This window comes from Myotis myotis, unplaced genomic scaffold, assembly GCF_014108235.1.
Source record: "Myotis myotis isolate mMyoMyo1 unplaced genomic scaffold, mMyoMyo1.p scaffold_m19_p_3, whole genome shotgun sequence".
NCBI lineage: Eukaryota > Metazoa > Chordata > Mammalia > Chiroptera > Vespertilionidae > Myotis > Myotis myotis.
In genome coordinates this window covers 156,887,822-156,907,923 of record NW_023416335.1, presented here as the reverse complement: position 1 = coordinate 156,907,923, position 20,102 = coordinate 156,887,822, and the positions used below count along the sequence as shown (strand labels likewise).

The window sequence follows — 20,102 nt, the reverse complement described above, 5'->3', positions numbered from 1 at the left end:
GTCCCTATTCGGTGGCTGGGCTGCAGGTGGTTGCTCACAACCTCTTTCTCTTTCTCCCCAGTTTCTAAGAGGGACTGAGGCCTCTTCTCTCAGCATGCTGCAAACCTGTGGTCTCTGATGCTAACTCCCTCCCCAACCCTTGTTGTTCGACTATACTATGTTTGATGTCTTCTCTTACTCTGTATCTCTTTGTACTCTGTATCTATATATCTAAGGCTGCTACTATGTCTCTCTTCTGTCTTACTCTCTAAGTATTTAATGATGTATTTAGCAATTTCTAAACATAGTATACCCTCCTCATTTGGGGGAATAGGGAGGAGGGCAAATGTCTCTTCTTTCTCTCACACTGTATGGTGTTAGTCATGGAGATGATAAAAGGTAAAACGGGAGGTAGAGGGCTGCGACCCTTCACACACACACACACACACACACACACACACACAGAGCCTTAAGCAGAAGAATGTCTTAACATCATAAAAAGATACAGAAATAGACTCTTCTTCCTCCCTCCTCTTTCACATATAGCATGGGGGGGGGGGGGTGTAAGGTGAGAGGACTACTAAATTATATGTAGAATTTTCTTCATACACCCTTCACCCGAATCGAGGGATTCCAGGTACGCACCTCTGCCCTTTGAGGTCTGCCTTTTGCCTCCCTCTTCCTGTTCTCTCCTGGATGATTAAGAACAGAGATTGCTCAAGGGACCGCTTCCCTTTTTCCTCAAAACTTTTAATATTCTGGATCCCAGAGTTCCTGACCAGAACCTACAGTGCTTTGAAATATTTTGAAAGGTTGAGGAGGCAGACGCTTCTGACAGTCAAATAGTTGGTCATCTGTCCACAATGATATTTGCAGGCAAGCATAGTCAAATGAGTGCTTCTTTGGGTTGAGGGTGAGCAGGCTGGGAAATTCCTGAGTATTTTTGCCATGGTGATGAGCTGGGTTCCTTTCTCTGCCCCATATTGGGATGCATTTCTTCCCATCTCCAGCTTTTGGTTTGGGGCTTCCAGTTCATTGGCAAAATGTCTACCTTGCGATGCCTTTCTTTCAAGCTGGAGCCTGCCTTTTCCCCAATATACACTTAAACTTTTTTTTTTTTTTTTAACAAAGAGTTCCTTCTATAATATCCCCATCTGGTAAGTGCACTTTAAAAAAGGGGCAGGTCAGATTTTCCAGAGGTGGAGGAACCCCAGGGCTGGAACTGGGTGTCTTCCCCCAAGCCCCTCAACCCCCATGTAATGGATAGGACTATTGTTTTGGTTTCAGACGTCTTTTCCTTCTACATGGTGCTAAGGTGGTTTTCCAGGTAACTGCAGGGATGGAGAATGGAGGTCACAAGCCAGTCCAAATTAAGGAAGTCTGATGCCCAGATATCCAGTCTTATCGAGGATGGAAGAACAGGATCCGCCAGCAGCAGGGCAACCATCCCCTAGCTTCTAAGTCAGGAAAGAAAGCTCATTGTGAGTGCAAGTCAGTAAGTACAGGCTGTGTTAGCCCAGGGCTCCTTCAAGGAAAGAGGACCTTTCTCCCTTTTAGCAATTAAGGAGAAATGCAGTGGGGAGGAGAGAAATGCCAGAGGGAAGTGGAATAAATCCAAAGCAGTGATATTCAAACATTTTTCATAAGAAGTCTTATATAGAACCCTACTATAAAAAATGACTAAAAGTGATACAGACCTGGGCAGTTTGCATTTTCTTTGTTTGGTAGTAAATGCTTCACTCATTGAGGAGTCCTTGAACAGTCCTAAGAAACGTTGGGAGTTCTGTAGAGTAGTTTGAAAACCACTGCTCTGAGGAATGGAGTTCAATCTGACTTCCCTGTCCTAAGCTTGCAACTCACAGCAAAGAGGGAAAAGGTGGGTGGATGAGCTATCCTCTCTGCGAGACCCAATTGGGGAGGAAGAAGATACCTGTGCACCTGTGACTTGTGCTAATATTTGCCGGGAGGGCATTTAAGAATCCAGTGGGTTTTATATAATCTTGCCACCAAATGATTCTTTTAAAACACATAAGAAAATGTGAAGGTGTAGGGCAGATACAGAGGGAGGTGACAGAGGAAGCAGGCTTCTCTTTTGCAAGATGTAAGAGAAATATAATTCACTTACATTAATCAGAAACAACACACACACAAAGCCTTCACCAGAAGGTTCACTCTACATCTTCCTCCTCCCCCCGACACTCACTGCATCCCTTTCAGAGAGCCAGGGTTACCACAAGGGGCCCCTGGCCTGCCCACTCACATCTGCCAAATGTTGCATGCCAGTGTGGAAGACAAACCAAAATGCACAAACCCCAGTGTGTATTTATTTGATGTACATAGATACCTTTAAAATAAAATAAATTCAATGATGGCTGTATGGTGGTGTAAATCTTTTCCCTCCCGTCTCTCCTTTCCTTGCATATTATGGCGTTTGATAGTGTGGTATATATCCTTCCAGATGTTTTTCTATATATTTACACACAGAGTGTTTTTCCCCCACTTGACAATATATCCTGGGAATTGTTTCATGCCAATATACATAGATTTACCTTCATATATATATATATATATATATATATATATAGAGAGAGAGAGAGAGAGAGAGAGAGAGAGAGAGAGAGAGAGAGAGACACAGATAGCCTAGTGCATGAAATTTGTGCACAGCGGGGGGGGGGGGCGGCGCGTGTCCCTCAGCCCAGCCTGCACCCTCTCCAATCTGGGACCCCTTGGGGGATGTTCGATCAGCAGTTGGACATCGGACATCCCTCTCACAAACTGGGACTGCTGGCTCCTAACCACTTGCCTGCCTGCCTGCCTGCCTGATTGCCCCTAACTGCCCCCCGCCCCCGCCCGCCAGCCTGATTGACGCCTAACTGCTCCCCTGTCAGCCTGATCACTCCCAACTGCCCTCCCCTGCCAGCCTGATCGCCCCCAACTGCCCCCCCACTGGCCTGGTCGCCCCACACAGCCTGCTGTTTAGTCATCTGGTTGTCCCTCACTAACCCCCCTGCGGCCTGGTCACCCCACACAGCCTGATGTTTGGTTGTTACTGATACTGTGACGGTGTCCTGGACAATTTGCATATTCCTCTATTATTAGTATAGATAATTTCATATATTTACCCTATAATTTTTTGTTGTTGTCAATCCTCACCTGAGGATATTTTTTTCATTGGTTTTTAGAGAAAGTGAAAGGTGGGGAGAGAGTGAGAGAAAAACATAGATGTGAAAGACACATCAATTGGTTGCCTCCAACACATGCCCTGACCAGGGCTGGGGATTGAACCTGCAACTCAGGTATGTGCCCTTGTCTGGGAGTCAAACCTGTGACCCTTCGGTGCTAGGGCTGGTGCTCTAACCACCATAAATTGGCCAGCGCTATTTATCCTATAATTTATTCAACCATTCCGCTATTGTCATCTTTCTAGGTTGTTGGTTATTTTTTAATTTTTTTTTTTTTTTTTACTTCAGAGAGAGGAAGGGAGAGGGAGAGGGAAAGAGATAGAAACATCAATGAGAGAGAAACATCACTGATCAGCTGCCTCCTACAGCCCCATACTGGGGATCGATTTGCTCTGACCAGGAATCGAACCAACAACCTCCTGGTATAGGGGACTAGGGGACGATGCTCAACCAACTGAGCCACACTGGCCAGGTAGTTGTTGGTAATTTTTAACAAAAAAAATTATATCCTGTTCTCATTTCCACCCCAGACCATCTCCTCAGTCCCAGCATCAATTCTGTTCCTTTCCAGTGTGTCTCTATCCTGCCTTTGCAAACAGCTCAGTTCTTTGTCCCATGACCATCTACCACAATCACCCTCCTTACCCCCATTTTAGAGCATGCCCTTACCTGTCTTCTCTACTCATGCCTCAAAGCTGCTGAAATGAATGGAGACAATTGCACAATCAGAACACTGGGGCAGCTAAAAACGAACAGCCTGCAAACCTAACTGGACCTTCCATGCTGCTTAACCTCCCTTCCGTTATCCTTACAGTTTCCTCTCCTACCCCCAGGGCAACTAGTCTAAACCCTTACTCCTCAAGACCCCTTCTCACCTTCCTCTCACTAGCAACAACTCTGTCTGCCTTAAAGGGAAATTTTAGCTTGGCCGGTGTGGCTCAGTGGTTGAGCATCCACCCATGAACCAGGAGGTCATGATTTGATTCCTGGTCAGGGCACATGCCCTGGTTGCAGGCTAGATCCCCAGTAGGGGGTGTGCAAAAGGCAGCCAATTTATGCTGATGTTTCTCTTTGATGTTTCTATCTCTCCTCTCTAAAAAATCAATAAAAAAATTTTTTTAAAAAAAGGGGAAAATTAAGGTTATTGAACATGAACTTCTTCATCCCCCCCTCATAGACACACCTTCTTACTTACATATATCTGCACAGATCCTTTCCTTTCTCTCTCCCTTCTGACAAGTGATAAATCTCCCTTCTCTAGGTTAAAGCAAGTTCTTTCTAGATCTTTCATTCTTGAGACACTCAGAGCTTAATATATAAAACTAGAGGCCCAGTGCACAGATTCGTGCACCTGTGGAGTCCCTCAGCCTGGCCTGCGGGGATCGGGCGAATGGCTCTCCAACATCCCCCGAGGGGTCCTGGATTGCGAGAGGGCACAGGCCAGGCTGAGGGCCCCACTAGGGAGGGACCAGGGCGTGTCCGGCCTGTCTCGCCCAGTCCCAATAGGGGCAATGGGAGGAGGGGGGCCAGCCAGGGGGGGACAGTGGGAGATTGGCTGGCCCAGGAGGGAACACAGGAGGGCTCCAGGGCATGTCCGGGCCCTCTTGCCCAGTCCCGATTGCCCAGACCCCAGCAGCAAGCTAACCTACCGGTCAGAGCATCTGCCCTCTGGTGGTCAGTGCACGTCATACTGACTGGTTGAACGAACAGACATTTAGCATATTAGGCTTTTATTATATAGAATAGGATAACTAAAAGTGATGCAGACTTGGGCAATTTGCATCTTTGTTAACTTCTGTCTCAATTATTTCTTCCCTTCTTGTTTTTCTTTTTTTGTGTTTTTATTTCAAAATATTTTTATTGATTTTTAGAGAGAGAGGATGGGAGAAGAGAGAAATATCAATGTGAGAGCATCCATCAGCTGCCTCCTGCATGCCCCCTACTGGGGATCAAGCCCAGAACCCAGGCATGTGCCCTGACAGGGAATTCAAGGAGCAACCTTTTGGTGCATGGGACAACGCCCAACCAACTGAGCTCTACCAGCCAGGGCTTCCCTTCTCCTTCTAAGGCAGTGGTTCTCAACCTTCTGGCCCTTTAAATACAGTTCCTCATGTTGTGACCCAAACATAAAATTATTTTCGTTGCTACTTCATAACTGTAATGTTGCTACTGTTATGAATCGTCACGTAAATATCTGATATGCAGGATGGTCTTAGGCGACCCCTGTGAAAGGGTCGTTCGACTGCCAAAGGGGTCGCGACCCACAGGTTGAGAACCGCTGTTCTAAGGTCTCCCTTAAAAGTCCCTCTCTTTACTGTGTGGTTCTCTGTAAGAGACTCCCTACTTGTTTTCTTACAACCAAATTTCAAAAAATAGTCCCAGGCTTCTGCCCCCACTTCCTCCCCTCCCACTCATTCTTCAAACCACCTTGATCTGGCTCTTGTTCTGGTGCAACTGCCCCAAAGGTCACTAGTTACCAAGTACAGTTGGCACTTACTTCTCCATCCTTGTCTTGCTTCACCTCTCTGCAACATTTGACAGTGCTCTTCACTCAGTCCTTGACACGCCACTCTCTTGGCTTCTGTGCCCCTGCTCGCTCTCCTGGCTCCTTTACTTCTCTGGCCACCCCTTCTCAGCCTTTTCCCAGAAGTCTCTCTCTTTTAAAAAAAAAAAAAAAACTTTTAAAATATATATTAGTTTGTTTTTAATTTTTGGAGAGGAAGGGAGAGGGAAAGATAGAAACACCTGCACCCCTCACCCCCCCACCCCCTCCCACCCCTGCCATGGAGCCTGAAACCCGGGCAAGTGCCCTGACCGGGAACTGAACCGGTGACTTCCTGGTGCATGGGTCCAACTCAGGCTTCTTAAGTACTGGTTTACGCCGAGGTCCAGCCCTTGGTTCTTTCCTTGCCCTCTCTGAGAGATCTCATCCATGCCCACATATTCCACAACAATAAACTCTGTATCCCCAGCACGGACCATTCTGCTGAACTGTGGGCCATGTTCCAAATTGAACTCTTTTTGCCTAAACTTCACCTTTTCATGTGGCCACCATCTCTCGTCACCTCAGCCAGAAGCCTGGGATTCATTCTCTCTGTCTCCCTTTCCCTCAAACCCCCATATCACTAAGAATTTTCCAAATGGACATCAAACTAGACCTTCAGATGCCATCCCTTCCTTCCATCATAACAGCTACTGTTTTAGTTCACCATCTCGTGCCTAGACTTGGGCAGCACTCCAGGCACCCTCCAGAACGAGGCGGAGCGACCCTTCTAAAACCAGGCACGTTTAATACCTTAAAATCATTTCAGGGTTCTATTTCGTTAAATGCTTCGGGGTTACCCTCAGCCGGGAGGTGACTCCTAGAAACTGGGCAAAACCAGTAGGCGGCGACTTTGCAGCAAAGAAGCTCCCGACTGGAGTGAACAGGCGGCCCAGGCCGCACCCCCGCGGCCTCGATGACCTGCCAGGGGCCCGCGGGCCGCGCGCGGCCTCCGGGGACACGGCCTCCGCGCGCCGCCCCAGCGCCAGGTGAGCCCACCCACCGCAGCGCCTGGGGCCCCCGCGGGGCCAGGGGGCGGAGCCAGCCCCGCCCCGCCCCGCCCCGCGCGCCCGCCTCCGGTCACGTGACGGCGGCTCAGGTGAGCACCGCTTCCGGGGTCGGGAGCCCGATCGCGGCGGGCTCCGGGTTCCCCTGGGTCGGGTACGCGGGAGGCCATGGCGTCCTCCTCGGCCCCGCCGGCCACCGTACCGGCGAGTACAGCGGCCCCCGGCCAGGGTTTCGGCTTCGCCTCCAAAACCAAGAAGAAGCATTTCGTGCAGCAGAAGGTGAAGGTGTTCCGGGCGGCTGACCCGCTGGTGGGCGTGTTCCTGTGGGGCGTAGCCCACTCGGTGAGACCCGGCCCCGGCCCCCGGTAGCCCCGTCCGAACCCCTCAAGCTCCTACGCCTCGGGGCGCCCCTGACTCCGGGCTCCCGTCTCCGGTGCCCCTCGAGCTGCCACTTTCCCCGCCGGGCTGCCCTGTTCCCTGCTCACCAGCCTCCAGCCGTATCTTCTCACTCTAGACTTTTTCCTTCTCCGCAGACTTGTCTCCCTCGCCACCCTTTACTCATCCACGCTAGTTCCGCCTTCCCCGCCCGGACTCCAGCTCCCGGCCTCCCTGCCGGGTCCGGCCACAGCCCCGGGCTGCGGAGACCGGCCGGCCCCGGCTCCAGCCGGAAGGACTTTAGGGGGCGTGGTCTCCTGGGCTGGTGGCGAGGTCTCCGCGAGAGGGTGTGGAAGGGGAGCAGGGAGGGGAGCTGGATCCGGGAGGGGAGCCGGATTGGCCGGGGGGGGGGGGGGGGGGGGGGGGGGGAATCGTTCACTTCCCTTTCCACCTTACTTTCCAGCTGGCGTCCTTGACTTTGGAACCTTGGCTTTGCGGGAAGCTCCAGGCTTCCCGGACCTTCTAATCCTGCTGTCCTTTCCTTTCCCTTCCGAGGTACAGCATTTCAGAGAAGCTACCCCTCCCTGAGCCTCGTGGTTGCGCTCACTCAGCCTGTGGTCTGAACTGCATTCCCACTGTTGGCTGGGGTGATGGTGTTTGGTGTAAGTGGGGGTCCTCTTGGACTAAAGAGCGGGCTGAGAAGCTCTGGTCATGGGGACACCGTGGTGGTGAACTTTAGAAACTGCTGTAGAGGGTGTGCCTGGGACCCGGGAGGAGGCCAGCGCGGCCAGTGCTTCTCCTTTGCTGAGGATGCCTCAGGGGAAGGAATCATAGCCGTGGCACCCTTCCCTTAGACCTGGAGTGGGAGGGATGCAGTGACCTTGCGTGTGACAGGCAGTATTTTATATATCAGCTTCCTTGAATTGTTACAGTATGGCAGGGCTGTGGAGGTGGAAGGGGTTGAGGAAGAATACAGTTTGTCACATTCTTAGTTTGTGGCTTAAAATATTGTCTGGGGTCAGCTCCCTTTTGCATTCATGGCTGGGTGGACTGCTCCCAGCTGCCTGGGTGGTAATGTCTTATCAGTGTAAGGCACTTGGTATGGGCAAGGCTGATGGAGGTGGGGCCACCTCTCATATGTACCTTCCAGGTGACTCATCCATCCCTTTGGGAAGCTTAACAAGAAGGGTTTTCTTTTACTAAGAATTAAGGGAATTACACATGAGACCTGCCTCAGCTTCTCTAGGTCTATATACTTTAGTCTCAACATGCTACCTTTCAGCCAGTGCACATTTACTTCAAGTGTTTGGGATGGAGAAATTCTTTGAACATATGTCTTAGCGATGACTCAGCCTGTGTTATTACAGCCGATGGCAGAGGGGACATGAAGTACGATAGCTGAATTTTAGGCTGGGAATCTCAAGTGGCTTTTTTTCCCCCCTGCAGGACTGTGATCTGTCATTTTCTACCAAGGATAAAAGGATTTGGGTTTCACGGCAGTGTATGGGATTTAGATTAGACTGCACTTCATAACCTCTGTCAGATGCTCAAGTAAGGATAGGCAAGGCATCCCCTTTATTCATTTAATAAACACCGGGAGACCACCGTGTGCCAGACATTTTGCTAGCTAGGCAGCTCAGAGATGCAGGCACCTCGCACTGGTCCTAGTGCTGGAAGAGCTCACAATCTAGACGGGGAATTTACATAAACTAGCGATTAGGCACATGATAAGTGCACTGTTACAAGTGGGTGAAAGACTCCGTGGCAACACTGGGGAGAAGGCACATCTTCTCAGGAACCCCCTTTCCACCCTGAATCAGCAGACTGCCGATTCTGGAGGCTGAGGAAGCATGTGATGTATCCATCCTTTGGTTGTGGGTTGGCTTGACTTTCCCTCTTAAATCAGCTGCTCTTCTTTTACTTTACACCTAGGCAGGTGGGACCTCCTGCAGAGAACTGGGTCAGAGTGGTCTGGAAGGACTGGTCCTCTTTGTAAGGCGATGCCTCCTGAAGGCTATGGACATCTTTGTTCTTGCTGCTGTTGACCCCTCAGAGTCCCATTAACTCTCTTGTGTACTTTTAAAAATGCCTTTTATTTTGTTTTTAATGGAGCATGGAACTGTTTGTCTTGGGTCTGCTGAGGATAAATTTTTTTCTCTCTAGAATTTCTCAAGCTTTAAAAATAGTCCTGAGTTGCTTACAGGGTTTGCCTGATATAAAATGACTGTTGTGAGCATGAAGTTCCTCGGGGGTGGGAGTGTGAGGGGCTCTGTGTGAGGGTTGCTCCCTGCAGTCCTTGTTGGGCAGCAGAAGAGCTCAGAGACAGTCTCTCTCACCTCGGTCAAATGAATGCATGAGCCGTGTTTTTTAAAAGAATGAGGTTTGAGTTGCCCTTTTCTGACACTTGCTCAGTTGCCCTTTTCTGATTCTTGCCCAGACACAGTGTATGAGTAGTTCTCTACACCCCTACTCACTCACTCCCCATTCTTGTTTTGGCTTATCAGATCAATGAGCTCAGCCAGGTGCCTCCCCCTGTGATGCTGCTGCCAGATGACTTTAAGGCCAGCTCCAAGATCAAGGTTAACAATCACCTTTTCCACAGGTATGTGGGAATTCCCACCCTTCTCACATCAGTCTTTGTAGAAAAGAATAAATAATTTAAGAATTAAGATTTAATGGGTTGAAGGTTTTAGATTTAGAAGGCAACTTACAAGTTGTATTGTCTAACCTCCTTCCCAGTGCACAAATTCAGTATTGTGCAAAGAAACCATGAAAATAATTTTCAGTGTCCCCTACACCCTTATATGTATGTACTAGTTTATCTCGTCTCCTGCCTAGCAATTCCATAGAGTAAATTCATTTGGATGCCATTACCATTAGTTTCTGATAGGGACTCCCTGAAAAAAAAAATCTCTTTAAACCCTCCTAGTATCAGAAGATGCCATTCTAAAAAGTGGCATGTATTGCCAGTTTTAGGATGTCTCTTACTTAGTGGAGATTTGGGAAATGCTGCTGTTTGGATGGGCAGTAGAACCTAATTCTACTTAAGTCATTTACTAGTCAGGTGACTTAAGCAGGTCGCCCAACTATCCTGAACCATAGCCTCCCCTTCTATCAAATAGGGATAATATACCTTTAAAGGACCTCACAAGGGTTTTATGAGAATCAAATAAAGTAATATATGGGAAGGTGCTTTGTAAACTGTCAAGCCCTCCATAAATGTAAGGTAATATTGTTACTTTGGATTTTTTTTAACCTTGAAAACCCCCTTTTCAGGGAAAATCTGCCCAGTCACTTCAAGTTCAAGGAGTATTGTCCCCAGGTCTTCAGGAACCTCCGTGATCGATTTGGCATTGATGACCAGGATTACTTGGTGAGAGTTTATTATGGGCTGAGGTTGGTCCTTTCTCCTTAACAACTGGGGAAGCCTTGTGACAGCCATGTTTGGAGAAATGAGAGCCTTAGCAAGTATGATTCTTTACCTTGTTGTCACAGACATCTTTAAAAATCTGCTGAAACTATGAACCTTGAGGGGGGGAAATGTAGATACATTAAAAATTTCAGCCCTGGTTGGTTTGGCTCAGTAGATAGAGCCCTCGGACTGAAGAATTGAAGGGTCTCAGGTTTGATTCTGGTCAAGGGCACAGTGCCTCATTTGCAGGCTCGGTTCCCGGCCCCACGCAGGGCCTATGAGGCAAGCAATCAATGTGTCTCCCTAACATTGATGTTTCTTTCTCTTTCTCCTTCCCTTCCACTCTCTCTAAAAAAATCAATGGAGCCCTGACTGGTTTGGCTCAGTGGATAGAGCGTCGGCCTGCGGACTCAAGGGTCCCAGGTTTGATTCGGCCAAGGGCATGTACCTTGGTTTTGGGCACATCCCCAGTCGGGGGTATGCAAGAGGCAGCTGATTGATGTTTCTCTCTCATCGATGTTTCTAACTCTCTATCCCTCTCCCTTCCTCTCTGTAAAAAATCAATAAAATACATATTTTTTTAAAAAGTCAATGAAAAAATATCCTTAGGTGAGGATTAACAACAACAAATTTTTTTTGGCCCTGGCTGGTGTGGCTCAGTTGGTTGGAGTGTCATCCTGTATACCAAAAGGTTGAGGGTTTGATTCCTGGTTAGGGCACGTACCCAGGTTGCAAGTTTGATCCCTGGTTCGGGTGCATGCAGTGGGCAACTGATTGATATTTCACTCTCACATTGATGTTTCTTTCTATCTCTCTCCCTCTCCCTCTCTCTCCCCCCCAAAAAAGCATGTCCTCAGCTGAGGATTAAAAAAAAGTTTTTTGCACCACTTTTAGTCCCTATATAGACACCAGATTAAGAAACCCTGCTCAACCTGTTATGCCAGGGTTTTATCTACTTTCAGACATATTTAGTTGAGCATTATCCTATGACTTGCATCTCCATATAAAAGGGGAAGAAAAGAGTCTCTGGCTTATTGTGTGTCTCTAACAGGTATCTCTTACCCGAAGTCCCCCAAGTGAAAGTGAAGGCAGTGATGGTCGCTTCCTTATCTCCTATGATCGGACTCTGGTCATCAAAGAAGTATCCAGTGAGGACATCGCTGACATGCATAGCAACCTCTCCAACTACCACCAGGTGAGGCCTTATTTTTTCCCTCCTCTCTTTAATCATAGCTTAGCTGCCAGAGCACACAGGGAAACTTCCTATCCCTTTTCCTCCTTTACAACCTATTCTGCTCCCCAAGAAGTACTCGACACCATGTTTTTTTGTTTCTGTAATTGAAAAAAAAAATTTTTTTAATTTATTAAATTGATTGGGGTGACATTGGTCAACATGAACATATAAGTTTCAGGTGTGGGTTTCTTTTATTTTTATTTTTTTATATGTTTTTTAAAAACTTAAAATTAAAAAAAAAAGAGCCTCTGTAACAACTGGGGAAGCTATTGTGTTTGTGTTTGTTTAAATAGAACACAATAGAAGCTATTGTGTTAGCTATTTGTGTTTGTTTAAATAGAAGAATTTAGACCATGTTCCTTCTCATTTGGTACTTACGATCTAAAACCACTATGGATTGATACATAAAGTGCACGTGTATATCAAAGTCTAAACTATAGACATAATTGGGTGAAGTTTTAGCACCAAATATACTATCTGGAATAAATGCAGTTTGGGGAGAAAACCAGGATAAGTACACAATTGGGATAAACTGGAAAGTAGAAGCCATGATCATATCCAGTCCTTAAAAGGATTAGGGAGCTATTGTGGCTGATTAGCTTAACCTGGCATGTGGAGTTTGTGGAATATTTTGGTGATAACAACACTGCCTGGCCCCAGCCCAGTGACTCAGTCAGTTGGAGTGTTGTCCTGTGCACCAAAGGGTTGTGGGTTCGATCCCTGGTCGGGAAGTATATGGGAGGTGGCCCATCGATGTTTCTCTCTCTCCTTTACTCTCTCTCTCAAAAGCAATAAGCCCTGACTGGTTTGGCTCAGTGGATAGAACATCGGCCTACGGACTGAAGGGTCCCAGGTTCGATTCCAGTCAAGGGCATGTACCTTGGTTTCAGGCACATCCCCAGTAGCGGGTGTGTAGGAGGCAGCTGATTGATGTTTCTAACTCTCTATCTCTCTCCCTTCCTCTCTGTAAAAAATGAATAAATGAATCAATCAATCAATCAATAATAAAAAGCAAGAAAAACATCCTTGGTTGATGATTAAACATTTTTTTATTAAAAATAAAAAGATAATAATAATGAAAGAAAAAACACACTGCCTGAATGTCTTTCTAATGAAGAAAAAAAATCTCACTAAAACCAATGAACAAGGAATAAATGAAAAACTCTAAAAGGAAAATTTGTTTTATCCAACAAATATTGAATGTTTTTCATTGCTAGACCCTGTGTTGGGCTGTGGAGAAAGAGGTGAATGAAATGGTCATGGCCTTTGAGGATCTCTTAATCTATTGGCAGAGTCCAGTAAGTTAGCATTAGCATGCAGCAAAATGTGTACAATAGTAGAGGTAGGTACAGAATGCTCTGGGAGGTGCAGAGGAAGAGCATCCCAGCTCACTGGCAGAAGGAAATATACTTGGGAGGCTCAAAGAGACTTTTTTTAAATTTTTTTAAATTTTTTTTTCAGTTTATAATGGTCTTTATTATCCATAAATGGGTGAGATCATGTGGTATCTTTCTCGGCTTCCCAGGGGCCGGTACAGCCTCGCAGGGGCTGGTGCAGCCTCGCAGGGGCCGTCTCAGCCTCGCAGGGGCCATCTCAGCCTCGCAGGGGCTGGTGAAGCCTCGCAGGGGCCATTTCAACCTCACAGGGGCCGTTTCAACCTCTCAGGGGCCGTCTCAGCCTCACAGGGGCCATTTCAACCTCACAGGGGCCGTCTCAGCCTCACAGGGCCGTCTCAACCTCACAGGGGCCGTTTCAACCTCAGGGGCCGTTTCAACCTCTCAGGGGCTGTCTCAGCCTCACAGGGGCCATCTCGAGACTTTTTTTTTTTTTAGAGGGGGTATCACAGTAGTTGATTCTTGAAAGACTGGTAGGGACTAACCATTGGGCAATGTGATAGGCAAAGGAAAACAGCACTTGTAAAGGCACAGAAGCATGAGAGAGTTTAGGGTTACGGAACTGCAAGAAATTCAATGTGGTTGGGATATGGTATTGTGGAAAAATAGTTAGGCAGAACCCAGATTGTGAAGGGTTTTATAGACAACAGAGTTTGGACTTGATCTTGAAGGTGGTTTGCAGGAGAGTGATATGTATGTTACTTAGAAATATCCATGTGACAGCATTTTAGAGAATGAATTGGAGGGAGGACTATTAGGAATGGAGATACCAGTTAGGATGTAATTATAATTGTCTAGATGAGACATGACAAGGGCCTGGAGGAACAATGGCAATGGAGATGGAAAGGTAGAGTTGTGGGAATTAAGGCAAAAGCACCTCTGAATTCCCCGTTAGGGGGGACAGGAAGCTCATTCACTAACACTTGGAAGCAGAAAAAAGAAACAGGTTTTTGGAGGAAGACAGTTCTGATTTAGACATGTTGAGTTCGGGGTTTCTGCAGTTGATCCAGATATCACTGTCCATTAAGTGTTTGGGAAATGGAGTCCAAGAAAGAGGATTAGAGTAGAAGTCTAGATTTGAGAGTTATAGGTGAAGAGGTGGTAATTAAAGCCATGAGTATAGATAAGATTATTGAAATGAAGTGTGGAGTGAAATGAAAAGAAAGTTGAGGACAGAACCTTAAGGAGCAACTAGAGAAAAGATCCTTTAAAGAAGACTAAGGATCAATGAACACTTGTCATTATGCCCCACTTCATTTCATACAGGATTTGAGGACAGAGAGAAGGGGAATCAGAAGAGTAGTCTAATAGGAACTGAGGGTGAAGAGTTTTAAGGAGAGACTGGTCAGTAGTATAAAGTGCCATTCAGTTGATACAAGATAGTTACTAGATATTCATTGAATTTGGCAACAGGTATTTGGAAGAAGGAGGAGTAGAGTGATTTCAGAGGAGAAATGAGGGTATACATCTGACTTCACTGGTTTGAGGTATGAATGAGAGATAGGAAGTGGATTGATTACTGACTACTTCTCTGAGAGGTTGGCTATGAAGAGAAATAGGTAGTAATACTGAGAGAGAGAAGCATTGAAAGAGGAATAATTTTTGCCTGACCGGTGTGGCTCAATGGTTGAGCATTGACCTATGAACCAGGAGGTTATTGTTCGATTCCCAATCAGAGCATGTGCCCGGGTTGCGGGCTCGATCCCCAGTGTGGGGGATGCAGGAGGCAGCCAATCAATGATTCTTTCTCTTCATTGATGTTTCTCTCTCTCTCTCTCCCTCCCTCCCTCTCCCTGTTCCTCTCTGAAATCAATAAAAAAATATATAGGAGAGGAATAATATTTTAAAATTGATTTTAGGAAGAGGGGAAGGAGAAGGGGGAAGAGAGAGACAAAATTGATGTAAGAGAGAAACATCAATCAGTTGCCTCCCGTATGTGCCCTGACTGAGGATCAAACCCGCAACTTGGGTATGTGCCCTGACCAGGAGGTGAACCTGCAATCCTTTGGTGCATGGGATTACACTCAAATCAATTGAGCACACCAGCCAGGGTGAAAGAGGAATAATTTTTTAAGAATCCAAATGATAGGCCATCAAGCAAACATTTTTACTAGGGGAATCTAGCCCACCAAGAAACATTGATTTGGATAAAATCAATTTGTTGATAAACAGATGTAATTTCTAATTCTTTGACCATTTGCATATAAAGAAGGTCTAATATAAGGGTAACACCCACATTCCCCATCTGAAAGAATGATAAATATGAAATAAGAGAAGGTACTTTAAAATTGAAGGTACTTTAAAGTTAATAATTTGTATAATGTCTAGTTATGCAAATGACTAACCTGAGGAGATGAGTATTCAGAAACTTCACAGATGACCAGGGGCATCTTTAGAAAGCTCCCACCACTTTTGACCTTGTAACCTCTCTATTTGAAGTTTTCTGCTCTGTCTGGAATGATAGTGTTTGAATGCCCATCCCTAAACTGATTGTATACCTGCTGCTCAATCTTTTCCCATTTCTTCCTCTCTTCTACCCAGTACATTGTGAAGTGCCATGGTAACACGCTGCTGCCCCAGTTCCTGGGGATGTACCGAGTTAGCGTGGACAATGAAGACAGCTACATGCTTGTGATGCGCAACATGTTTAGCCACCGTCTTCCTGTGCACAGGAAGTATGACCTCAAGGTACAGAGAGTATAGATAGGGTGGAGGGGGAGGCTCCTGGTGGCCTGAGAGTGGGGAGGGCCAGGGAGGCTTCTAGATGATTTATTTTAAAGGAAAGAATGCTATGGGTTTGAATACTCTTCTTAGGAGCTGGATCTTGACTGTTCTTTTAGCCACTTCTGCTAACTTGGTCTTTGGGTCTCTCCACAGGGCTCCTTAGTGTCCCGGGAAGCCAGCGATAAAGAAAAGGTAATACTAATTTTAGGGTGAGGGCTGGGAGAAGGCAGGTGAAAGGGCTCTTAGGATAAAGAGGAAGGGATTACCAGCTATTGATTCTCATCTTAAACCGATGAAAAGAAGAGAGATGTAAACTTGTCCCAATCCCTGGATTGTGTGGAATGGAAAGTTGGAATGGCTGCTTTGTCATTGGTTATTCCCTGTGCAAGATTTGGGGATGGGTGAGGATATCAGACTTGAAGAGCAAAATGCTTAACCTCCACCTCCCACTCTGGGCTCTCCTATTCAAGCAGCTATTTTTCCTTAAGAAGAAGAAAGAAAAGTCGTTGGAGGGCCTTAAATGAAAACCATAAAGAGAAAGTAGTAGGATGTGATTTGGGGTACAACTGGAGTGACTGAGTCTGGGAAAAACATTGCAGGTGAGAACAGACTCTAAGTCAGCATCCTAATGTCGTGATCACTGAGTTAGAGACAGAGCCCTGGGTAGAGCAGGGTTTTCTGAGACCTTTGGGGAAGAGATATATATTCCCAAAATATCCCTTTACCTATTCTCAGGTTAAGGAATTGCCTACCCTTAAGGATATGGACTTTCTCAACAAGAACCAGAAAGTTTATATTGGTGAAGAGGAGAAGAAAATCTTTCTAGAGAAGCTAAAGAGAGATGTGGAGGTGATGATTGGGGTGCTCTGGGAATGGCTTTGTTTTCTTTTTTTGCTCCCCTCAGGGTAGTTGTCTCTCCATTCAGAGTATGAGGGAACTCCCCCCCTTCCCTTTATTCTTTGGATTCTCTGTATTTAGGGAGTTGGGTATGAGACATGAAAACCCCCTAGAAGTGATGCATGGAAGGGGTGGCTGGAATGAACTAAAAGGATGATTTTAGACACCGGGACATTTAGGTACTAAAGGCCAATGGTATACTACCAACCCTCAATTTTTACACTTCCTTTCCCAGGAGGGCCCCAGAAATTCAGGGGTTGTGGGAGGTATAAGGGTCGTACCTGGGATTGGGGAGGGAGTTTCAGGGTATCTGATTTGTCATTGGGGTCTCAGTTCCTAGTGCAGCTGAAGATCATGGACTACAGCCTTCTGTTGGGCATACATGACATAATTCGTGGCTCTGAACCAGAGGAGGAGGGGCCTGTGCGGGAGGTGGAGTCAGAGGGGGATGGGGACTGTGGCCTGACTGGACCTCCTGCTCTGGTGGGCTCCTATGGCACCTCCCCTGAGGGTATTGGCAGCTACATGCTTTCTCATCGGCCCCTGGGCCCTGGAGAGTTTGAATCCTTCATTGATGTCTACGCCATCCGGAGTGCTGAAGGTAAGAGAGATCCTGGAAATTTTAAGGGTGGGGAGGGTAGTCCTTGTAGGACAGAGACTGGGGTGCTGGATGGAGAGGCTGGTTAGCTTTTCAAAGACCTGACTGGTTCCTGGGGAAAGGGAATTGGGGCTATACTTGCTCTTCATTGTTGGTTACTCTCTCCAGGGGCCCCCCAGAAGGAGGTGTATTTCATGGGCCTCATTGACATCCTGACGCAGTATGATGCCAAGAAGAAAGCAGCTCATGCAGCCAAAACTGTCAAGCATGGGGTGAGGGCTCCCGGAGGCCTTTCCTTTCCTATCTTGACTATTCCTTGGGAAGAGAGAGTCTCTTGTGCCAGAGCAGTGGGTTGACAAAAGGATGAAGTGTTGGGTATGGAAAGGGTGGGGAGTGGAATAGAGGATGAGTGGCGGGATGGCCTGACACCATGTTCCATACCTCTTCTCGTAGGCTGGGGCAGAGATCTCTACCGTCCATCCTGAGCAGTATGCTAAGCGATTCCTGGATTTTATTACCAACATCTTTGCCTAAGAGATTTCGTGGTCACTGCTACTTTATGTTCAAGGTGGTGGGGTTCTGAGAGCCTTGGGGGAATTGTGGATTCTGGTCACTACTTCTCTTCCTCTGCTAAATTCAGGCTACAGGCTCCTTCCTTCCAAATAACTCCATCTTATTGAGTAGGCTCTTCCTGGCCCTCAGAAGTACATCATCTTTTCTCCCCTTTGTCCAGTTTTCTTCCCTCTCTTTCTCCCCTTCAACATGTCTGCTTGCTTCATTAGAGTGTTACTGTTGATTCTCTCCCAAGTGCCTTGATTTTTGTAAAATGTTCTGTTGTTTCTATAAAAGTAGAAGAATCTGGCGGGAGGGGGTTGTTTGCTGTCTTCAGGACCTGACTGGACAGATGGAACTGGCTCAAGCAACTACTCTGGATGCACTTTGTTCTGTGGGATGAACACTAAGTGACTGAATTTTGCTGATAACTTTATAGAACTCACTGGGGCATACCTGCTTCCTGGTAGGCCCTGAGATGAAAGACTTTCAAGATACTACAGATGTGGGTGCAGGCATGCACACATGATGAGATATGGCTAATCTTACACACACAGGTCGGGTGGAGAGTGGTCAGCAGGCTGGCACCTCATGGAGGTGGGAACTAAGAGGACTCTTGTGATTGATTATGCATAAAACTGGAGAAAGTCTCTGTCAAGGATGGACTACTCTCTCCAATCTTCCCTCACCCCACTTCTGTCCTCACCTCTGTACTTCTGGACACAGGAGCCCAGAGATGGATGGCCACAGTGTTCAAGGCTAGGTGAAGGAGTTGACTGCTCTGCTCCTCCTCAAGACCACACACCTCTTCTGGCTCTGGAACCCTTCAGTGGAGGAGTGACAGTTTTGTAGGCTGGGATGATAGGCCAAGGGCCTAAGGTTCATTCCCCACGTTAAATTTCTTTTCTTCATGCCCCCCATCCCTGAGGTTTTATTCCCAGGAGAAGGTAATGTCTCTACCTGGGTCAACCCTGGACATTTCAAGAGAATGGAGGTCTCAAGTATAGGAACCTCCTCTACCCACTGGAGGTGTGTGCCTAGCATACTTCCTCCCCCCACTCCTTCTCAAACCCCTTTTCCAGTTGATTTGTTATTCTGTCCTCTTCTACCCCACCTTATTGCTACTGTGTCTCCCAGTCATCTTCACTCTCTATTCCTATAGAGAAATCAGAGCTGTAACTCGATCACCTAGCCCCCTCCAAAGATAGTGGTGTGGATGCATGATATTCTCAGAATATAGAGGATCCTGATGAGCCCAGATAGTGTCCTCCCCACCCTCCAATGCATTTGGGGCAAAGGCAGCCATTCTTCTTGCTATCCTCCATACCCCTTGAGGCTTCTACATTTTTAAAAAATATAAAGATGGATACCAGCAACTGGCCTGTGGGGATGCAAAGATTCTTTGCTCTGTATCTGGCTGAACTGATCTGTCTCAAGAAGTCATGAGATCGTAAAGAAGAATTCCTGCCCTGGTTGATGTGGCTCCGTGGGTTGAAGCGTCATCCCATACACCACAAGGTTGTGGGTTTGATTCCCAGTGAGGGTACATACCCAGGTTGTGGGTTCAATCCCTGGTCAGGATGCATATGGAAGGCAACTGATCATAGTTTCTTTGTCCCTTTCCCTTTCTCTAAAATAAAAGAATAAAAGTAAAAACAACAAAAAAATCCCCCTTCTCCCTCCATCTTTGGCTCCAAAGGAAGTAACAAGAGGAGTCCCAGTTAAGGATTGGGACTTGCGATACCTTCCTGCCCAGAGCCTACCGTTCCCCTGGTGAATGCAATAAGACTCCATGGCACCAGCAACTGCTGTTCTTTAGGAATGGGTTTTCTGACCATGTAGCTGATGTATCATGAGCAGTATGGTCTTCCATTTGTTGCTTCTGATTTTCATCTTTTTTATTAACTAATACAAAAGATCTTATGTATTTACTCCCATGGCTGTCACTATATAGAAATTAAATTATGGAATCTAAATCCCTTCACAGAAATGCCTCTTTTTTTTTCTTTTTTACTTTTCTGAAGAAGCCTGTGCTGAGGATTGCAGGGACCAGATGACGAATTCTGATCTTTAAGGTGTTGGGCCCCTAAGTAAGGATGTAGGTTTCTACTTAGATGGCTGTGAACTTAAGAGGTTGTGAGGATTGTGGCCCTGGCTGGGTAGTTCAGTTGGTTAGAGCATCGTCCCAGTACACCAAGATTGAGAT

General features: G+C 46.7%; 2 protein-coding genes and 1 long non-coding RNA gene across 7 annotated transcripts in view; 2 read left to right on the top strand and 1 right to left on the bottom strand.

Moving 5' to 3' along the window:
• The window catches only part of KIF5A (kinesin family member 5A), a 31,955-nt gene extending 30,284 nt beyond the window's left edge, over nucleotides 1-1,671 (top strand). Inside the window, exon 29 of the mRNA XM_036297709.1 lies at nucleotides 62-1,671. The gene's annotated coding sequence lies outside the window, so the exon portion shown is untranslated. The remainder of the gene's footprint in view (nucleotides 1-61) is intronic.
• LOC118650013 lies at nucleotides 1,054-7,396 on the bottom strand. Of its 3 annotated transcripts, none has more exons than XR_004965828.1 (4): nucleotides 7,196-7,396; nucleotides 5,659-5,818; nucleotides 3,831-3,859; nucleotides 1,054-1,743 (listed from the first exon to the last, which is right to left on the bottom strand). It is a non-coding gene; the product is annotated as an uncharacterized LOC118650013 (long non-coding RNA). The 3 variants fall into 3 exon arrangements; XR_004965829.1 differs by having other exon boundaries at nucleotides 3,831-3,856; XR_004965830.1 differs by lacking the exon at nucleotides 3,831-3,859.
• PIP4K2C (phosphatidylinositol-5-phosphate 4-kinase type 2 gamma) lies at nucleotides 6,792-19,882 on the top strand. Of its 3 annotated transcripts, none has more exons than XM_036297710.1 (10): nucleotides 6,792-7,052; nucleotides 9,590-9,687; nucleotides 10,362-10,458; nucleotides 11,549-11,692; nucleotides 15,667-15,813; nucleotides 16,003-16,041; nucleotides 16,585-16,698; nucleotides 17,080-17,347; nucleotides 17,513-17,616; nucleotides 17,798-19,882. In XM_036297710.1, exons 1-10 carry the CDS (start codon nucleotides 6,879-6,881, stop codon nucleotides 17,876-17,878), a joined length of 1,266 nt encoding a protein of 421 aa, XP_036153603.1. In that variant the 5' UTR covers nucleotides 6,792-6,878; the 3' UTR covers nucleotides 17,879-19,882. The 3 variants fall into 3 exon arrangements, with proteins under 3 accessions (XP_036153603.1, XP_036153605.1, XP_036153604.1); XM_036297712.1 differs by lacking the exon at nucleotides 6,792-7,052 and adding an exon at nucleotides 7,522-7,640; XM_036297711.1 differs by lacking the exon at nucleotides 6,792-7,052 and adding an exon at nucleotides 7,637-7,747.
• The last annotated feature ends 220 nt before the right edge of the window (nucleotides 19,883-20,102 follow it).